This window comes from Cydia strobilella, chromosome 5 (genome assembly GCF_947568885.1).
Source record: "Cydia strobilella chromosome 5, ilCydStro3.1, whole genome shotgun sequence".
NCBI classification, from domain to species: Eukaryota; Metazoa; Arthropoda; class Insecta; order Lepidoptera; family Tortricidae; genus Cydia; species Cydia strobilella.
The window spans coordinates 18,579,261-18,599,475 of record NC_086045.1 but is presented as its reverse complement, the minus strand read 5'-3'; the positions used below and the strand labels follow the sequence as shown (position 1 = coordinate 18,599,475).

General features: G+C 40.8%; 2 protein-coding genes across 3 annotated transcripts in view; one reads left to right on the top strand and one right to left on the bottom strand.

The window, feature by feature from the left end:
• Positions 1–1,755: 1,755 nt before the first annotated feature.
• LOC134741481 (palmitoyltransferase Hip14) lies at positions 1,756–14,348 on the bottom strand. The gene is made up of 8 exons (XM_063674267.1): positions 13,468–14,348; positions 10,880–11,056; positions 8,415–8,615; positions 7,896–8,057; positions 6,820–6,994; positions 4,875–4,987; positions 4,716–4,841; positions 1,756–3,806 (listed from the first exon to the last, which is right to left on the bottom strand). Exons 1-8 carry the CDS (start codon positions 14,158–14,160, stop codon positions 3,570–3,572), a joined length of 1,884 nt encoding a protein of 627 aa, XP_063530337.1. The 5' UTR covers positions 14,161–14,348; the 3' UTR covers positions 1,756–3,569.
• Positions 14,349–15,537: 1,189 nt separating this feature from the next.
• LOC134741532 (MOB kinase activator-like 2) overlaps positions 15,538–20,215 on the top strand; it is a 103,455-nt gene continuing 98,777 nt past the window's right edge. The window contains exon 1 of one of the 2 annotated variants that reach the window (XM_063674351.1): positions 15,538–16,035. Coding sequence is in view for 1 of the 2 variants with exons in the window: in XM_063674352.1 (XP_063530422.1) it covers positions 16,031–16,035 (5 nt within the window). In the remaining variant the exon portion in view is untranslated. The remainder of the gene's footprint in view (positions 16,036–20,215) is intronic. The other variant, XM_063674352.1, reaches the window with a different exon arrangement.

Genomic DNA, 20,215 nt, shown 5'->3' with positions numbered 1-20,215 from the left:
ATAATTAAACAAGCAACGAACAAACATGACATGTCACGTACTTATTTGTTTGCCACAACCTCGGTTGTGGCAGCGGTGGAAAAGTGAAACTATGACAAGGACAAACAATAACAGCGCTTTCTCTGCTACTCCTACTGAAAGATACATAAGACTATCCCGTTCGGTCATTTTCCCCCACTCCTCATGACCGATCCAGTTATACTAGATTCATGACGCAAAGGGACGTCAAGTTGTGCCAACCCTAATAATTGCTCGGAGCAATGCTGAGCCGAACGGAGCCGAGAATACCCGAAAGGATCAGTTTCGCCCCCCTGCCTAAAGCCCCTAAAGGATAAAAATAACAAGATTTTTTTTCTAATAAATAAATTTCATCTGTTACATTTATTTTTTCTTTCATTAGTTAGAAATAATAACAAAAATTAGTAAAAGTGTCGATTTAAATATTAAAGCTAAAAGCTTAGTCGTGCGTCGCAGCGCGTTTCAGAACACCGCGGTAGCTTGAAAGGAAAGTGGACGACCGCTTCTCCAAACAAATGTAGCCTCCATTTTCCTCTCTGGATATCAACATTATAGAAAATATGTTTAAAGTACACAATTTGATGTAAAATCAAAAAGAGTCAAACGAAAGGGCATACCTATGGTTAATATACATCTAATCGTGTATTTTCTTTCCATAAAGACAATAAATTTAAAAGTGAAAAAGATACTGCCTTGGTTGAGACCACAACCAAGGCAGTAATTTTTAAATTTATTCTAAGTATAATAGCATCGTTCGCAGACGTTTCTGCTCGTTAAAAATTAATATACAGACAATATCCAGATAGTAAAATGGTGACTAAGTTGGTATGCAGAAGCGTTTGTCCACTATTGTCTTAAATATATAATACAGATAGTTTGTGGAATAGAGCTCTCTTAACTACCGGAACGACTAATTATTACGGAGAAAGAGGAATCAAAAAACTTCACGCTCAGAAATGGCGAGTCCGTTACAAAAATAGTTGGATCGCAAGTGTTTGATATGAGTATAACAGTACATTATAAGATTAGAAGGAAGCTTCGTTTCTTAAAGTACATAGGTGCAACGGGCATTACACCTTCCTGATTTTAACGTCTGACATTTGGACGACGATACATGTTCGCCATTTCTTGCTGGCTGAACGTAGGTATACATCATTCAGGATCATAATAGGGATAACCTACAACATCAGATTTATCTAAGTGTAGTGAAAGAATACTGATTATTTAAATGGTCTATCACAGGGCTGTTGTATAACATTTTAAAACTCATAAGTTTTGAGAAAAAGTAATGGAATCAGAGTTGCAAAATTCAGCAACAATTGACAATGTGAAGACCGGGACGCTAAATTCAGGAATGTGTAGAATGTCTATAATAACTATTCCCAACAGCAACTTTTGGTCAATTGTGACATCTGTCATATTAATCTATTTTACAAACTATTTTTTTTTACACAAAACTATGGATGGTATAGAAAGGATGCCAATCTCTTAAGGCAGAATTGTTGCAAAAGTGACCGCTTTCAGCTTTAAATAATAGTTCCTAATCTCTCCGGTGGCGCTAGTTAGGCTCTGGGACATGAGTATGACATGTACCATATAAGGCAACAAATAACCCGGCCAAATTACGTAGGTTGTTTTTGGTAGTATTTCGGTGTATGGTGGCGCCGCCTAATTACTGTTTTTTGATGGACACTTTTCATACATAGAGAGTTGGCTCCTTTATATAGTCTCCATGCACAAAACGTACCGTAGGAATTTGACAGCTGTCAAGATTGATTTTCGATCGGGCGTTACACACACTCGCCCAAGCCTCACACACAATAACATACCTACATAATTACAATTTGTTCGCTCGGAATAACTTTAATAAAACCTATTAAACATTAATTCCATATTGTTCAATAATTATAAAAATTACAAGGTCAGCGCGACCGCGCGAAGCGACGAACATTTTTGGTAAACATTACTATAATAATATAGTTTAGAATAGCGGCGTACACAATACACGTGTACATAACCTAAGTTGTACTACAAAAAATATAGTCCATTTGCGGAGATCGATGTGGGTACGCGAGCGGGAATCGCGCGCGTGTAGTCCGGACCGGACCGTGTCGGAACCGGTACGGACGGCGTCGGGACCGGTACGGATCGCATCGTAACCGGACCGGACTAGACCGGCGCACTGCTGACGGCGACGCGCGCCCCGGACACCTGACTACGAGCGACGCTACATTTATAAGTTTCACTCAACTGTAGTAAGAAAGTAACATCGAGGGTTACATTTTGTATACTAGGTGTTTCGAACTAGATTGTACGTTGGAGGTTTTTGACAGATTTTAACTAAGAGGCAGATACAATTTTATTTTAATTGTAAGTGTAATTTAGATACATTATAGTATTTTTAGTAGCGAACTATTTCGAGGCCGTACCTATTTTGCAGTGGCGGGGCGTTCACAGAACTCAATTCACACTGGCTTTGGTACTATATTCTATTGCCGGATTACTATAAAGCTCAGAGAAAGAAAAAAGCTTTGCTTTGTCCTACTGATATATTCAACGCACCACCACTGGTCCACTGATGATTTGTTATTTTCACTTACCGGCCCAGAAAGAGAACGTCTGACAGACAACATTATTTACATAAATATACATTCTACATGTATATATGTATTTGCAAACAAGTATTGTTTTTATTTTAAATAGGCCAATCTTAAGCTACCCAGCAGGGGTCCCTTTGTTTGATGTAATTATTGAAAGTCATAATGTAATGATTGTCATATTATCATTAGTCATAATTCTGAAACCGTTAACTTTTCAGGATTTTCCTCGGCAATCCTGAAAAGTTACGCGTTTTTGAGAAAAACCAAATTATGACTAATGATAATATGACAATCATTACATTATGACTTTCAATAATTATGTCAAACAATAGAGACCCTAGTTAGCATCTCACCAATGTCGCATATGAAAATTATTTTATATTTTTAAAAATGCTAGGAGGCAGATTTTTGATTTCACGATAGTCCATGGTTTGATTTGAAAATTTAACAAGTAAAATTGAACCAAAACCAGTGGTACATAATTGAGGTACTTATAGTTTAGAGAGCGAAAATATCTGTGGAACATCGGTTCTGTTAGAGAGTGAACATTACACATACATATATTATAAATTATATTGTACATACGTATTATGTGTCAAAACCCAACTTCGGAGCATTTTTAGAATAATCAATAGTTCCTTTCGTAAGCGACAATCTGGCGGAACGCTCGTATTTTATAGCCTACCAAAACAATTTGTCAATAGAATAAGGTGTAAAATTCAAATTTTTTGCAGCAGATCGACCGTTCTGCGTGCATTTTTCATATTCGCCGTCTGTATCTACTGACAAATTCGTTTGCCGCACTACACTCAGCAAATATGACTTGTGTTAAAATCTGTCGCGTATATCCTCGCACATAAAACTTAGAAACGCAGCGGCGGGTGGAGGCGGACGTGGACGCGGCGGCGGGGGCGGCTACACGGGCTCGCCGTCGGCAGCGCGCGCCGTGCCTCACACCACGTGCTGCAGCATGGGCGCCGAGTCGGCGTCGGCGTCGGCGTCGGCGTCGGCGTCGGCGGCGGCGTCGGCGCGGCGCGGCGTGACGAGGCCGCAGAGGCGCAGGTTGAAGAAGTCCACGCAGTTGAGCAGCGGCCCGCGCGAGAAGGGCGAGCGCCCGCCGTGGGCCGCGAAGTGCCGGTAGCGGCCGCGGTTCAGCTGCTCGTTCGTCGTCATGCCGAGGCACACCACCTGCGGAGAACACCGGTAATCGAGCGAGATTTTCACATACAGGGTGGCTAAAAAATAAGTGCATTCCCGTTGCCAGGGAGGATTTGGGATTATACTGAGCAACTTTTACTATGGAACCGAGAACCAACCACGAAATCACGAAAAAAAATTTACCCTCCCATGGAAAACGGACCAGCCGAAATGTATGAAACATGCAAATTTTTTTTTGCGATTTCGGGGTCGATCCCATAGTAAAAATTGACCAGTATAATCCCAAAACCTCCCTGGCAACGGGAGTTTATTGTCGGAAACGAAATTTATTGGTTCTAAAACAAATATTCTGCAAAACCTTCTCAAAATTCAATTTAAAGAAACTTATTTTTGAAACGAATCCGAAATAAAAGGAGTCTAGTAGAGTCGAGTCGAAGAGTTGAAAATTTCACTTCAGACAGATGTCATATCAAACGCGATAACGATAACTGAATGCAAAGTATAGAAGTACCCATTCTGACTGTATTTAATAAGTTAAAATTAATAAAAATGTAACAAAACTTCCTGTAATATCTAATAAATATGTAATTATTTTCCACCGTAATCGGCTTCATGCATTAAAATAAGGTGAATAATCGTACACACATAAATGAGAAGACCAACCACAAAAGCGAGCGAGAAATCCATACTAATATTATAAATGCGAAAGTGTGTCTGTCTGTTACCTCTTCGCGCTTAAACCGCTGAACGGATTTGGATGAAATTTGGTATAGATAGTTTGAGACCCAGGGAAGGACATAGGATAGTTTTTATCCCAGGAATCATCATTTACGGGTGTGAAAAGGGGGGTGGTAGTTTGTATGCAGGTTCGATATAAACGAGCTCCACGCGGACGAAGTCGCGGGCAAAAGCTAGTTGTTTATAAACAAGTAGACGTACCAGGTACATCTGGCAGCACGTGAGCACCGTGACCCAGAACATGTGGAAGGCGGCATGCACCAGCACCCACATGAGCCAGGCGTTGCACTGCGCCCACCGCACCAGCGTCTCCAGGCCGCTGTCGGCCTCCGCCCCCGCCCCCGCCCCCGCCCCCGCCACCGCCTGTGCCGGACACTCGGCGCGGTAGTACTGCGCGCCGCCCCACAACATCCAGCCGCACATCACGATCAGACTCACGAGGAAACCGATGAAGTGCTGGTGATTGTTGGCTCCTGGAAGTTAACAGTTAACCATAAATAGGGTAGTTGACTGACACCTGTTCAATTTTATAACTAAATCTAGTTAAATAGATAGAAAATGAGCAATTTATCATAATAAATTTGTAAACTTAATAAATATATGGGAATAATAAAAAAATTCCTGTTTCGAAAAAAAACTTTTTTTTTTACTTTCAAATAGGCAAAAATAAAGGTACCATTCGATTTATTAAATATATTAATAACGGGTCACTCACTATTTTATGTCGAAAAACGCTCGACATGTTTCACTCCGTACCGAGGAGTGTCATCAGGAGCTTGCGTTGACGGTGACAGACCGGCGCAGACCATTCGATTCCTTACATTTTATTATGTAATATACGTAAACGCAACATTTTCACCGACAAAATTGCAATTTCCTTGTTTTCCATACATAGAAACGGCTTCTAAGCAAAGTGACACAGTGACGTCACGATGTGTTGCCATTTTGTTAGAGCGTTTCGTCAGTAAAATGCGGGTTCCAGACTTTGACCACCAGGGTTCATCCATTAATTACGTCACACGAATTTAGAGGTATTTTGTCCCCTCCCCCCCTGGTGTGACGTCACATTTTTTCAATGAAATCGGCAAATAGAATTAAGTATTAATAATATTCTATCAAAATATTTTTGACGAAGGAAATATTAGTAATTTTATAACCCAAAACAGATTAGGAAAGATAAATAAACGGTTAAAAACGATTGTCGTTCCAAAAACTTTTTATTTAACTGTACAGCGAATCAAATAATTTAAATGTTAATGTGACGTCACAACGTTTGTGACTCCCCCCTCCCCCTTGTCACATTTTCTTGACCCCCCCCCCGCCCCTAAACGTGTGATGTAATTAATGGATGACCCCTCATTTGTTACAGAATAGTATTTTATACAATCTTGATATAATGGAGAGCTGTTCAGTCGAGTACCGTGTTAAGGCTCCGAAGCTTGCTGAGTGGCCGTAATTGGGTACGAGATTGAAAAGCTTGATTATATCACTATTGTATACAATACTTTTTCTACGAGTCAACAAAAATAATACTTGGAACAAACAAAAAGTATATAGCTTAAGATACGCGAGCTGCCGCAGCCCGCGATACCTTCACAGGGGTTGGTCTACGACACCTCGTAACTCATGAGGCCCTGGTACCTGCTCCGCGCTAAATTCAATTTTTAGACACTTTTTTTCTTGATTTTGGCCACCGTAGCCTATGGAGACTAACAAGTAAGGGTCGGTTGCACCAAACTGTTTGTCATCGTTAAAGAGGTCGCAAAATTTTATTGTATGGAAAGTTTCATAGTAAACCGCCGCGGCGCGCCGGGTGACGTTGATCACGATCAGTCTGTCAAGTGCGGATGGTGCAACTGTCACATGCGCGTTTCTATGAAACAATTGTTTCTACTATACAACATACAATCTAAAATAAGTAATTCATTTGAGCTATCGTTTTGTTTCATCCTCTTGACTGCGGCGAGATGTGATTGGTCAATTTAATTATAGTCGACTAAACCGTTTCGAAATGAATATTATAGTTGAGTTGGGAATCCATACATGAAAAAATATAGCGGGCGGATAATCTTATTTAACCTCCGACGGAAAAGGGATGGTACCATCATTCATAATTTAATTACAATTTTAACGTGTGTCTGTTTGTCTGTCTATGGCATCGTGGGTCCCCAATGGATAAACAAAATTGAGTGCGTTTTTTTTTTTTCAATTGAAAGTGTTGTGTGTCACGATGGTTCAACTAACTAAGTATAGCCCTTTGGATGTTGGTGGTCGAAGCGTAGCTGCAGATTGCACATGCACTAACCAATGCAGTTGCCGACCCACGGGCAGTGGTGGTCGAAGCGGGCCACGCAGCGGTTGCACACGGAGCAGTGCTTGGAGCGCAGTGGGCGGCGCACCAGGCACGCCGAGCAGAAGGACGCCGGGTCGAAGCCGGCGCCGGCGCCGCCTGAACTGTCCTCCGACAGCTCGATTATCGTCTGCAGACGTAACGAACATATTTAGATTTAAAATAAAAACGGACAAGTGCGAGTCGGACTCGCCCACCGAGGGTTCCGTACTTTTTAGTATTTTTTGTTATAGCGGCAACAGAAATACATCATCTGTGAAAATTTCAACTGTCTAGCTATCACGGTTCATGACATACAGCCCGGTGACTGGTGACAGACAGACGGACAGAGGAGTTAGTATTAGGGTTCTTTTTTTATCCTTTAGGTACGGAACCCTAAAAAAGCTAATTGAAATGTCAGAAACCTTTTAGTAAAATAAGCCCAATACATTCAAAGTTACACTCTCATTTTACATTCAAGTAACATATATTCTGATCTATTGATTCTAGTAACTATTAGATTTTGTTGATTCAAATTATAATCTATCTATCTATCCCTTTTATTCTGAGCTAGAGAATGTCCCGTAGCTCAGTGTGCCGCTTGGCAAAGGCCTCCTCTAGCTCTTTCCATTGAGGTCTGTCGTCCAGAAAATAACTTGGGGGACATTGGGTCTCCCTGTCTCACGCCTCTTTTCACTCTAAACTCTGGGCCAATTTTTTCCAGTTGAACTCTTGCTTTGCTGTTTTTATATATGGTTTTGATGACGTTAGTATATATCTCCGGCCGGAATACCTTGACTTGACAAACTTTCCTCCATGGCTTTGTGGCTTATGCTATCGAATGCCTTATTGTAGTCTATGAATGCCATGTATAGAATTTTATTGTATTCATTATATTTCTCCACTACCTGTTTCACTGTGTTTCAAATTATAATACAAAAGAAAATAGAGACAGTATAAGTTTTGCATGCTACATTTTTAGGAAGTACAAGTTTTAGAACACAGCGCGGCCGAGCACAGCAGGAACACGGCTCACGTGATGTAGAACATACCCGGAACTTGTCCCGCGTGGAGGCGCGGATGACGCCGGGGTCGGAGCGCCAGGACTTGAGGAAGAAGTGCCACAGCGCGGCCGAGCACAGCAGGAACAGGAGCGTCGCGCGCCAGCCCGCCGCACCCACCAGGAACACGGCCCACGTGATGTAGAACCACGCCTGCAAAACAGATACTTATTTTATTTCTATGCCTACAACTTAATAAGTCGATACTATAAAAGGCACTAATTCATATTTTATTACAAATTAACCAGCTTAAAATTTAAAATCGGGATCATTTATGTCAGCAAATAAAAATGGAAGTGGTAACGTCAACCTCTCGTGTGCCGCAATTCTTTTTTCTAAATAGTTTTCACGTACGCGGATCAGTGTTCCGATGCGAGCGCTTAAGCCAAATTTATGCGTCATTTTAGCCCTGCCCTGCTAACGACAGAATCTTTAATCACCGCGCGCAAGACTCCAGTACTATCTCCAACATTTACAAAGTCACGCACGACACGCCCACCCTCGTTATACCTTAGTAGCCAGGTACACGCTGAGCGGGAAGATGTTCTTCAAGTCGTCGTCGAGCAGCGCCGAGCCCAGCGCGTGCAGCGCCGCCGACAGCGCCAGCAGCAGAAGCGCTTTCACCGCGTAGCGCGCGCGGGACTCCAACACCAACCCCGAGAGGTAGAAGGCGACGAACGGCGCCAACACCACCACCCACCAACGCAGCTTCTGTCAAAGTTTTTGCAAAATGCTGATTTAGCCAACAAGTAGGTAAGTATAATTTGTATATAACTACCATTAGGTAATCGCACTTTATGAGCATGCATGCTTTATTTTTAGTTTAGTATTAATTTCGAAGTGGCAATGTATCCTTATTTTGTGATTTTTTTTCTGACATTCCTTTCTATTTTATTGACTCCTTTTAATTCATTATTTACTGTAATTATGCATGTTTAAGATAAAATGTAGATTTTTGACGATGCAAAAGCGATCCAACAGATCCTACTTGAATAAATTGGTTTTTAACTTTATCTTCAAAATGACCAGTTTGTTTCTTAAAATTTGATGTGTCACAGGTCACAATCTTAGTCTACCTTCTCATAGTTCAAATCCAATGCTATTTCAGCGTGCTGAATAGTTGAGACGCAGTCCAAAACTTATAGAATTACATAACGAGCTAAATATTTAGTAACTTTATTTTTTGAGTATATGTAATTACATTGAGACACCTCATTCGGTTCTCGTGTGTTTTTAGGGTTCCGTACCCAAAGGGTAAAAACGGGACCTTATTACTAAGACTCCGCTGTCCGTCTGTCTGTCTGTCACCAGGCTGTATCTCATGAACCGTGATAGCTACACAGCTGAAATTTTCACAGATGATGTATTTCTGTTGCCGCTATAACAACAAATACTAAAAAGTACGGAACCCTCGGTGCGCGAGCCGACTCGCACTTGGCCGGTTTTTTTTCTCTTAATGAAAGTTTTAATTATACAGGATTTAACTCTTGGAGAGTCTACACATCTCTAAGGATAATTTCATTAACTATAATATAGACTAACTATATGGGGCATTTTCTATGAAAGGGGGTATTGTCGATGGCGCTTACGCCGCACAGCGTCGCGCGGCATTGTATTTATTTCGGAGCATCGTTTAAAATGGCGTAAGCGCCATCGACAATAAGGTCCCTTTTTATAGAAAATACCACATATTAAATTTTAATCTTTTAGTTCTGACACTTAGACATTTTCTAAATCATTTTAGATTTAAATTTTTTGGATGTGTTTTTTTTAATGCCAATAATTATAGTTTTTTTTTTGTAATACGACATTAATAATATAATATAATAATATAAGCCTTTTATTCGGACATATTTTGTTTTTACAAATTTTACATAAGTTTATTTTAAGTTTATATTGTACATAACTTATCTAAACATAGTATATAATTTACCGTTTCAAACATCGGTTTGGTTTTGGTCTGTGTGCCGTTTGGCAAAGGCCTCTTCCACCCCTCTCTATTTTCCTCTATCTCTCGCCAGTCTGGTCCAGTGTCTCGTGTCTCCCTGCGTATTTTACGATTTCGTCCTCCCACCTCATTTTTGGTGGTCCTTGTTTCCTTTTTCTATCTTTTAGGAACCACCATATAATTCTCTTACTCCATTTCTCTTAATACAACGTACGATCGTAATACGACATTAAGATACTTTATACATCTCGAAGTAATTGAAGTAGTTTGATTTTATATTTGCAGTTAGATGTATTTTATAATTATTGATGTGTTTTTTTTTGCTTGTATGTTAATTCTATGTGGTCGTGTAATGTAAAAGCTAATTTGCTGAATAAATGTTGGAGATTGAACACGGTGTTGTACGGAGATCGTCCGTCTTGAACTAGTCTACTCTCTCTACTCTACTCTTAACTTAATCGATTTCTGTTCTCTTTTTTGTGTGCAATCAATGCAATCACCCATCACAGATTTGTTATGTCTTATCTTGTCTATCTTATCTATACGTATTGATATTGACATTATGACAATACGAGCCTAAACGCGCGTAGGTACAGATGGTTTGAGCCTGATGTATAGTGATCGAATTTCCTGGTGCAACATGAACTCAACATTATTCAAATATGAATATGCCCCGGGATTCCGGGACTTATGTTATTGAATATATTTTCTGATTTTATTAAATCTAATAATTTTAATGGTCAAAAGACATCACAACATGGTACCCAAGAGACGGAAAAAGGGATGATGGAAGACAAAAAATGAGATGGGAAGACGAGTTCAGGCAGGTGGCTGGAGCCTTCTGGAGAAGACAGGCTCTGGACAGGGACTCGTGGAGGAATATGGGAGAGGCCTATGCCAAGGGCAACCAGACAAGACGTCTGCGGAGAAAGGCTAGCAGTAAGCAGTAAGTAATAATTTTCATTAACATTGTCCAACTTGTGCAGACACCTTCGCATTTCAGGATGTCGTGGGGCTGTTTAATCACCTTGTCATACAGTAGCCGCCGCAGCAGATGCGGCCTGGAGTGCTTGAGCTCGTGCTCGCGCACCTTCTCTAGCACCTTGCTGCCGATCCAGGAGTCCCGGCCGCTGCCGGCGGCGGCCTGCAGCATCGCCAGCGGCGTGGCGCCGCGAAGGTTCGGCACGTCCAGCGGCGCGTTGCCCTGCAACACAAACAAACATTACACCGGGATACCTTATTATACCTCGGGCTTGTGGAGAATTTGAGAGTACATGTTGTGCTTAAGTTTGCAGTATTTACTGTGAGGTACACTGTTTTGCATAAAAATTGTAGACAAAGCATTTTCTAGCAGTCCACTACAGAGTTGTATTATACACCATTTTATACTACGAGTATAATAGCCCATGTTCACCCTAGAACTCAACACCGCGGTGTGAACAACACCGTGTTCCGTTTCTTCACCCTAAACAACCCCTGTATACCATAAATTTAACCCTTTTCCAGGTTGTACCAATCCAACAAATCCTTATAGTTACGTTGTGCTGATTCATTTGAAGACGTCACATTCCCCAGAAAGACCAATCTAATTAAATTGACACGTATGTGGTCGATAAATCGTACTATGCCTGGATGAGGTTAAGCATATACATATTAAAAGGGAATAGCAGGCTAAGCGAACAAGACTGGCCCCTACGAGGGATTTGGTAATTTTTTGAGGTGGTGTACTGGCAGGCCCTAACAACAATAATATCAGTCCTTCTTTTATATAGTTTGAACTCATGCTTCGCTTAACTTGTTAGACCCTTTTACATGAGTACAAGATATTTTTAAAGGTTGACTCTTGCAACTCAATTAAATCTGGTAACCATGAGTAGTTTTATATGATCCATCCTGCAGGTAAGGTGATCTGTAAATCATAGTTTGAACTAATGTTTTTATCACAGACTGTGATAGAAACAATTAATAGAATCAGGCGTCACTTTGCGGACATCCATATTCATTTAACTAGGGATGCGCCGAATATTCGGTAATTATTCGGTATTCGGCAAGTTTTCCAATGTTCATATTCAACCGCACTATTCGGTTAAAAGTGCCGAATATTCAACAAATACTTTTTATTACGTTTGTCTTGTTACAACACAGTAAAATGTACTCCTCCAGAACTTTTCAAGTACTTTGTTCCATCAGGTAACGTTTTCGCGTTGTCATTAAAACACAATATGATGAGACATGTCGAATCCATAGAATGTTTTGATTATTTGGAGGGTGTTAAAACTTATTTCGCTTGTACCAGTTTAGTTCTAGGAAATTACTTACCCAGGAAGCAATTTATCTTTAGCTGCTAATGTAATTAATGCATTTTTAAATAGTTTTTAGAATAACTGACTATTCTGTTTGGTAAGATCTGAGCCGAACATTTGGCCCAATATTTGTATTCGGCAAACTCCATATTCGGTTGATCTCTAATTAAAACAAAAATATTACTTTGCTGTTTCGCGAATCGAATAGGATATAGTAATAAGGGGGCTTCTTTTGACCCTTCGGGTGGGGTTGGGACCCTTATTACTATTTGCTTATAGCAACTTAGGACATCCATCAACTCCATCATAACTTATTTTTATTTTGTGGCCCTGCATGAAGATTTTTGTATGATTTCATTACACATTAGCAAAATATTTTAAATATCGGGAGTCGTGGAATGTGGAGTGTGGAAGACAAGGGGAGAGGCCTTTGCCCAGCAGTGGGACACCATAATGGGCTAGTAAATCGATATTTTTGACATCAACTTACAATCGTTTTAAGCATGTATATTATTATTGTATATTTAATTTTAATTTTATAAATTTTGGTAAAATAAAATCAGTTATGGACTTTAGAAATAACTATATATTATATAATACAACTATGAAATTATTAAAAGTTAAATAAGACACTGTCAAATATATTGTACATATATAAATTAATCTTTAGATTTAAGATAATTGCCTTGCCCTACCAGGGCCCATGTGAAACTATTATATGTGTAACACCTGTGTACCATGGATGCAATAAATAAATATGAATATGAATATGAAATAAAATAAATAATTTAGATATATTCTAAAACCCTGTGGAAATTTTTGTAGGATTCTGGCATATATTATCTAAAAATATCAAATTAGAACTGCCCTTTGTCAATTTGCGTTAACATCCTACAATTTTTATTATCTTCCTTCTTCATCCTTGGTGGTTAATTTGATTTTGTCTAATTACTTGGATTTGCATTAACAAATAATATAATGAATTAATACATCATATTTAAAATGTCCTCATAGCCGGATTAGTTTTAGTACTAGATAGGCAGTTAAATTATTGTAATCTGTTCTATTTTATTTTGCTGATAGTAAATGGATGATAGATAGATAGGTGGTACCTTATCATGGAAAAGTCCTTACGAAAATACTTGAAACAGATCATGATATAAAACTGTAAGCAGCATAAATGGTTTTTAATTAGTGATTATAATGCAGCCTTGCAATTATTAACATCAGTTGATAGTCAAGATTTTGATGATATATTATTGAGAAAATGAAAGGGTCTAGTTGAAAGGTACCTTGGATAAGTGAGACTCACATAAAGCACAAGTGTGGACACAGCAGTAGAGTTGCGGGCCAAAATGGCCCAGTGCAGTGCAGTGTTGCCGTGCGCCTGGTCGGCCGGGCGCGGTGACGCGCCCAGGGACAGCAGAAGCCGCGCCGGATCCACGGCTGCCACACGCCAGGCCGCCCACATCAGCGGCGTCATGCCGCCCGCGTCCCCAGCGTCGGCCGCGCCCGCACCTCCCGCCGCCACCAGGTACGCCGCCACCGCCGTGTGCCCGAACTGAGCCGCCAGGTGGAGCGACGCGCAACCTTCCGCGTCGCGGCACGTCAGGTCCGCGCCCGCCCGCACCAGGATGACGGCCGCCTCCAGGTGCCCCTGGCGCGCCGCCCAGTGCAATGGCGTAGAGCGCAGCTCGCCGCCAACCGCGTCTACGTGTGCACCGCGCGTCAGCAGGTACTGGCAGATCTCGCGCCTGTTGTTGATCGCCGCCCAGTGAAGCAGCGTCACCGTCTCATGGTCCGGCTGGTTCACGTCCCAGCCGGCCTCCACGAGCTCGCGCACGCGGTCGAAGGCACCATACTGCGTGGCCTTCACGATGTCGAAGCCGCTATAGTCGCGCGCGGCGGGCTCGGGGCGGGCGGTCGCCGCGACGGCCCCATCGCCGTCGTGCTGCGCCGCGCCGCACTGACCGCTGGCCGCCGCTCCGCACGTGCTCTCATACATGCCGCTCAGTCTGCTCGACCGTGGCGCGAACGCATTCTCGTCCTCTCTTTCAGAATTAGATAATGGCGAGCGAATCGCCGACAACGACGCGCAATATAACTTTCTGCTATGATCACAGCAGAAAAGAAACTTCAATTATTGACATATCAATATATGCCACAGATACAGAAAAAGTATAATTATCGTATGAGCCAGAGCCACATGAACTCAGTACGAAGTAAGATGTTACGAAATGGTTCATGTTTTCAGCATGACCAACACTACAGTTCAAAACATGTAAAAAAAAAAGCATACTGGCAACTTAGAGAAACGTCAAACCTCGGAAATTAAAGGGCTCCACAGATGTTGTCATAGATCGCATGCGATTTTTGATACAATGCGGTATTTAATCGATCAATTGCATTCATTGCTACAACTTAGTCAACAATGTATCGATCAATAGTCACATGCGGTATCTTGCAAGGTTGGTGGAGCCCTTTAGAAGCGGTTATTATGTATATTTGCATTGTCGCCGGGCCGGCTGCCCACTTAGTCTGGAACTGCCAAAAATATTTAAGGTTTCATATTTTTAATTACACTTAAACTAGAAATGTCAATTCGAAGTAAATTTATTTTAATTTTTTAGAATATTAGTATTTGGTGTCCTTATATTACATGGAACGGAAAACTGCTCTGAGGATGCTAATAATATTCTTGGTAATATTGGTGGTAACACCGGCCGGCCTTCTTTCGCGGCTTTTGTAAGTAGGTACCGGGCACCGTGTATATCTAATAACCGCTAAAGCTCAAGGGCTTTGGACGATTTCGCTGATTAGCGAACTTAAGAGGGAGCTTAAGATTGTGGCATTTGATCAATCGATTGAATTCGTTGCTCCTATTTAGCCAGCAATTTGTTGCAACGTTTGTAGAAGGAAAGGATTACATTACAATTAAAGTATACAGGGTGAAGACGATTTCGCTGATTAGCGAACTACACTCCACACTCGCTTCGCGCCGTGTAGTCTGGTGCGACCTTTAGAGCATACATTTTATATGCGATTTGCAACACATTGCATACAGGCTATAGTTGGCCAACCTTTTTCTACGCCTTTTTCTACTGACAAGGATTGCCTTGTCAGTAGAAAAAGGCGGCAAATTTAAAAAATGTAGGCGCGAAGGGTTATCGCCCCATAGACAATTTGAATTTCGCGCCTTTTTCTACTGACAAGATTTGCTTGACCAACTATATAGCATGTATGCAGTGTTGCAAATCGCATGCGATTATCGATGACGTTTGTCAAGCCCATTAACTCGATATGATGTGATGTCATGATGTGACAGTCCTGACACTCCTGACAGTCAGTATTGGTGTTGCCTGTATGTATTTGAGTTAGCAAAAATTTTTGTCAGCTTTGAGCTTAGCTCTTTCGAGGAAACAAAAATGTACAATGCTCGTAAACTTCTGTTTCTGAATGTAAAGGTTTAATTTTATACGTCGGTGTTAAGCCTTCCGTTCTTATAAAGAACGTCGAGGAGCTCGTTTTATCTATAAATAATCGGTTGAGTTGCGCAACATGGCGAATTGAGCTCAGCTGCTGTAATGAAACTCTCAATAATAACTTTGTGACTGTGACACGCTCTAGTTAGCTTTGAAGATTTTTAACGCGCACGGTTGGCGCGGTGCGGCAGCGGCGGCTTGTTACAGTTAGCTGCGCGCGCTCGGGCTCCGTGAAGTGTGATGCTGGCGGCGAGCTAGGCGCGGATCGGAGCTCGTCGAGCTCAGGGTATACTGCAGCAGAGCGCCGGGCGCTGTGTTTCTGGTCAGGAGCAAGTGTCAGCCGTCAAGCTGGAGCGGCTACCCGAGTACCTGCGCGACACCGTCGACTGGTTCATGGGGTGAGTGGCCGCGCACGACCGAACATTTTGCCCGATAATATCACTGCTTTGTTGTCAATTTACAAAACATCATGCCTGTCCTTTACACATGGGTACATCACACTCTAATCTTATATTTTATTATTGAATGCATGACTCATAAACTAAATTAACAAAACCTATTTTATCACATCAGCTGTTCTGTAATGAACATATTTTGATTAGGTACTTAATTTGTTTTTTGCTGACTGTACAATATGACTAAATCCTTTTCCAAGTACTCTTTTATCAGCTTGAAATAACACTCATATAATATTGTCTTCGGTTACCGCGATAGTTACTCATGAAATAAAACTATGAAAACGGATTATATCGCGTATATTGAATTTATAATACATCCCGACGTTTCGAACTCTTTACAGCGTTCGTGGTCAACGGGTGACTGAGGAAAAATTACAAAATGCAAAAATACCCACATACTAAAATAATGAACAATCATAGACTACAAACTTTAAGGCTGGTTGTACATGCAAAATCGGTTCATAAGGCTAGTTATACACTATAATTATTTTTCAAGTAAACACTCATATACATTATACAAAGTGGTAAACATACAACAAACGAAAAATAGCACTGGTGGCCTAGCGGTAAGAGTGTGCGACTTTCAATCCGGAGGCCGTGGGTTCGTACGGGTCACGTACGAAATATTATTTGATATTTACCAGTTGCTTTTAGGTGAAGGAAAACATTGTGAGGAAACCAGATTAATCCCAAATGGCAGTTGCTTTTGTAAAACTGGTGCTTACGCCAATTCTTAGGGTTAGTTGTCAAGGGGACCACAGGTTCCCATGAGCCGTGGCAAAATGCCATGATGATGATAAAGCAAGTGGTAAACATGGAAATGTCAGCATTTTTGTGTGATTTTTAATTAGATTGGGTTCTGTTTCTCAAATTTATTCATTTAGCAGTTCAGTGTATGAAAGTATGAATTCTTAACAATAAATTAACATGGATAAAACAGAAATTGTTGACTATACTAGACTTTAACCTTAAACTCAGATAAAAAAAATTACTTGACTAGCTTTTGCCACAGAATCTAATAAATAATTTAATGGAGTTTGTTTTTAATAAACAGAGAGCGAAACTTTGGTGCCGATGACAGACGTATGACATTAAGTCACATATAGGATGTTTATTTATAAAAATGCTTGGTAATTTACACAAAAATAAGTAAACATAAATTGGTTGTCATTTCCAACAATCTTGTTTTTAACATGACAAAGACAGTTAGTTATGTTTTTATACGTGGCCAGTACATATAAAAACTCTCAACTCAAGGTTCAATATCAGTAAACTAAAAAGGCTAATAAGTTGTTATTTGATTAAGTATCTAGATAACAACACACTGTATTTAGCTTGACGTCATATGTCTGTCATCGGCACCAAAGTTTTGCTCTCTGTTAATAAAATACCACTTGGTACAAGGTTTGATACACAATGTTGGGCCTTTTCATGCTTTAAAAGTGTATGTATAGTAGAGTTCAATAGAAATGGCAATAATTGTAAACATATTTTGTTAGCATGTGACTCATGTGAGATTACAAAGTAATAAAAGTAAATTAATTTATTAACTACAAGTGGCTCATTCTGTGTGGATCTGTCTATTCACAATTTCTATTGACCATCACTTTGGGGTCATCCATTATTTAACGTCACACGTTTAGGGGAGGGAGGGGGTCAAGAAAATGTGACATGTTGTGACAAGGGGGAGGAGGGTGTCACAAATTTTGTGACATCACCATCTGTAACTGTAACCGAAAATGGTTTTGATTTTTTTATTCGCTGTTAACAGTTAAATTTAAACATGCTTTTGTCGAAAAAAAATTTTTTTTTCATAATACAAACTAATTGTATTTGTTGATTTCGTTAAAAACAATATTATCAAATATGTGACGGCACACCAGGGGGGAGGGTTTAGCCAAATGTGACCAGGTGTGACAAGGAGGGGGGAGGTGTCAAAAAATCTTCAAATTCGTGTGATGGAATTAATGGATGACCCTTTAAAACACTTATGTGCCACCCCATGAAGTGCCCTAGTTTCACAGTAGTATGATACTCCTATACTAACACACATGTGACAGTATGGCGCTCCACGGGTTAATTAAATTTTATTTCCCAGATGTAAATTTCACCAAGTTTTTCTCAGCACAGAACCATTACAATATTGATTGGTGAGCTTATTAAGCGTAAAACAATGTTAAAACCTAGTCTAACGTCAAGTTTATAATATAACATATATCTTTCACTCAAACATTCATATTCTTCATTGTTATTTTTAGATAAATTTGCAAAACTTGATACAAGTTTCCAATATTCATTAAAAAAAAACAAGCACATTTTGGGGGCCATACACAAGAAATTGATTAGCCTTTGTTTTCTTAATTCTCTCAAACATACAGAAATATGATTGCTTTGCATATTTTTTTTTATTGTTAATATCAATAATAATTAAATTAATTGTATATCAGTATATGTGCAATGGTTTCCTGCTTAGTAGAATTAGCTTTTTTCAATCTTTGCTTATGCAATTAATAAACATTTGTGCCATTTACAACCAAAAGGGTACTTATTGTCGGTTGTTAATAAGGCGCTATTTTCATATAGCTTCAATTCGAAATCAACCTTATCGACAAGCGACAATGTGGTACCTTTTGGTTGAAAACGTCACATTTTATCTATATTTTATTGTATATATAGTAGACCTTGTGTATAGTAGGCCTTTGTGTCTATAAGTCAACTGTTAGGCCTAACAGATACTTGCTCTTGAAAATAATAATATTCCCAGGCCAGGGCAGCTTGTGGCGAGCTGAATGGGAACTTGGGGAGTGACGTCCCTTGGTTGGGTCCCATGGCCCCGAGAGTTGGTCAGGCCCCTCTCTCCGGCTTGCCTTCCTTGGCCGGCTGGAGTGGACACTGAGCAGGAGCCGCAGGACTCTCACCTCTAGCTTGTCTTTACTGGCCGTCCAGAATGAGGTGTCAGAGCTATATGCTCGCAGGGTGAAAGTGAAATATGCATGACGGGAATGGACAATGGCTGCTTACAGCCACTGGGTAAAAAGCGGCGCACACCTCTCCACACCCTGAGCCGCTCACGCAGTGTTGTCCCCGTGTCGCTCCGTGCGAGCCAGCCACAGGGTAAAGAGCGGCGTAAACCTCTCCACACCCTGAGCCGCTCACGCAGTGTTGTCCCCGTGTCGCTCCATGCGAGCCAGCCACAGGGTAAAGAGCGGCGCACACCTCTCCACACCCTGAGCCGCTCACGCAATGTTGTCTCCGTGTCGCTCCGTGCGAGCCAGCCACAGGGTAAAAAGCGGCGCACACCTCTCCACACCCTGAGCCGCTCACGCAATGTTGTCCTCGTGTCGCTCCGTGCGAGCCAGCCACAGGGTAAAAAGCGGCGCACACCTCTCCACAACCTGAGCCGCTCACGCAATGTTGTCCTCGTGTCGCTCCGTGCGAGCCAGCCACAGGGTAAAAAGCGGCGCACACCTCTCCACACCCTGAGCCGCTCACGCAATGTTGTCCCCGAGTCGCTCCGTGCGAGCGGCCGTTTTCGGGGGCAAATCTTGTACTAAAATGACAGATCGGATTCAACTGTATCTGACTTGAACTACATATTTTACCATACATCCTGACTACCTTGAAATTACCTATTTTTATCATACATCACCTAATTTACATAAATTCGTATGTAAATGGTTTGTTTCTTTATATACCTTACATTACCTTGGAAACTTGACTAAGTTTTGCATATAACCTACCTACATTATGTTTTTGTTGTTTTATAGACTGCAATTTATATACAATAATGAAACTCCAGGTCTTAATTTTAAGAAATATTTGTAAACTTGTTTGTAAACGACTGTTTGTTTCTTAAATAAATAAATATGAAAAGTAAGGTGACTTAGGGTTATTGTACTGGAAGTGGTGTTTGCTGTTTGCATAAATAAATGTGGACAGTGTTGCCAGGCGGACGATAATTATCGTACATGTACTATAAATTGGGCTCCGGTACGATGTACGTACCAAAGAGCATTATCGTACGCAAAAGTACGATAATTTTAGAGTACGATTTCAGCCGTTGGACAACGCCACCAAAAACTAGTATTATCCACAGAAATAGGCTAAAATTAATACCTTT

What these genes read in the sequence shown, in the direction of transcription:
- LOC134741481 (XM_063674267.1), bottom strand. Translation starts at nt 14,160, where the DNA reads ATGTATGAGAGCACGTGCGGAGCGGCGGCCAGCGGTCAGTGCGGCGCG. An exon ending in GCGTGTACCTGGCTACTAAG is followed by an intron (nt 8,058 to 8,414) that starts GTATAACGAGGG and finishes TCTGTTTTGCAG; the next exon opens with GCGTGGTTCTACATCACGTG. An exon ending in GTGGGTCGGCAACTGCATTG is followed by an intron (nt 4,988 to 6,819) that starts GTTAGTGCATGT and finishes GTTAACTTCCAG; the next exon opens with GAGCCAACAATCACCAGCAC.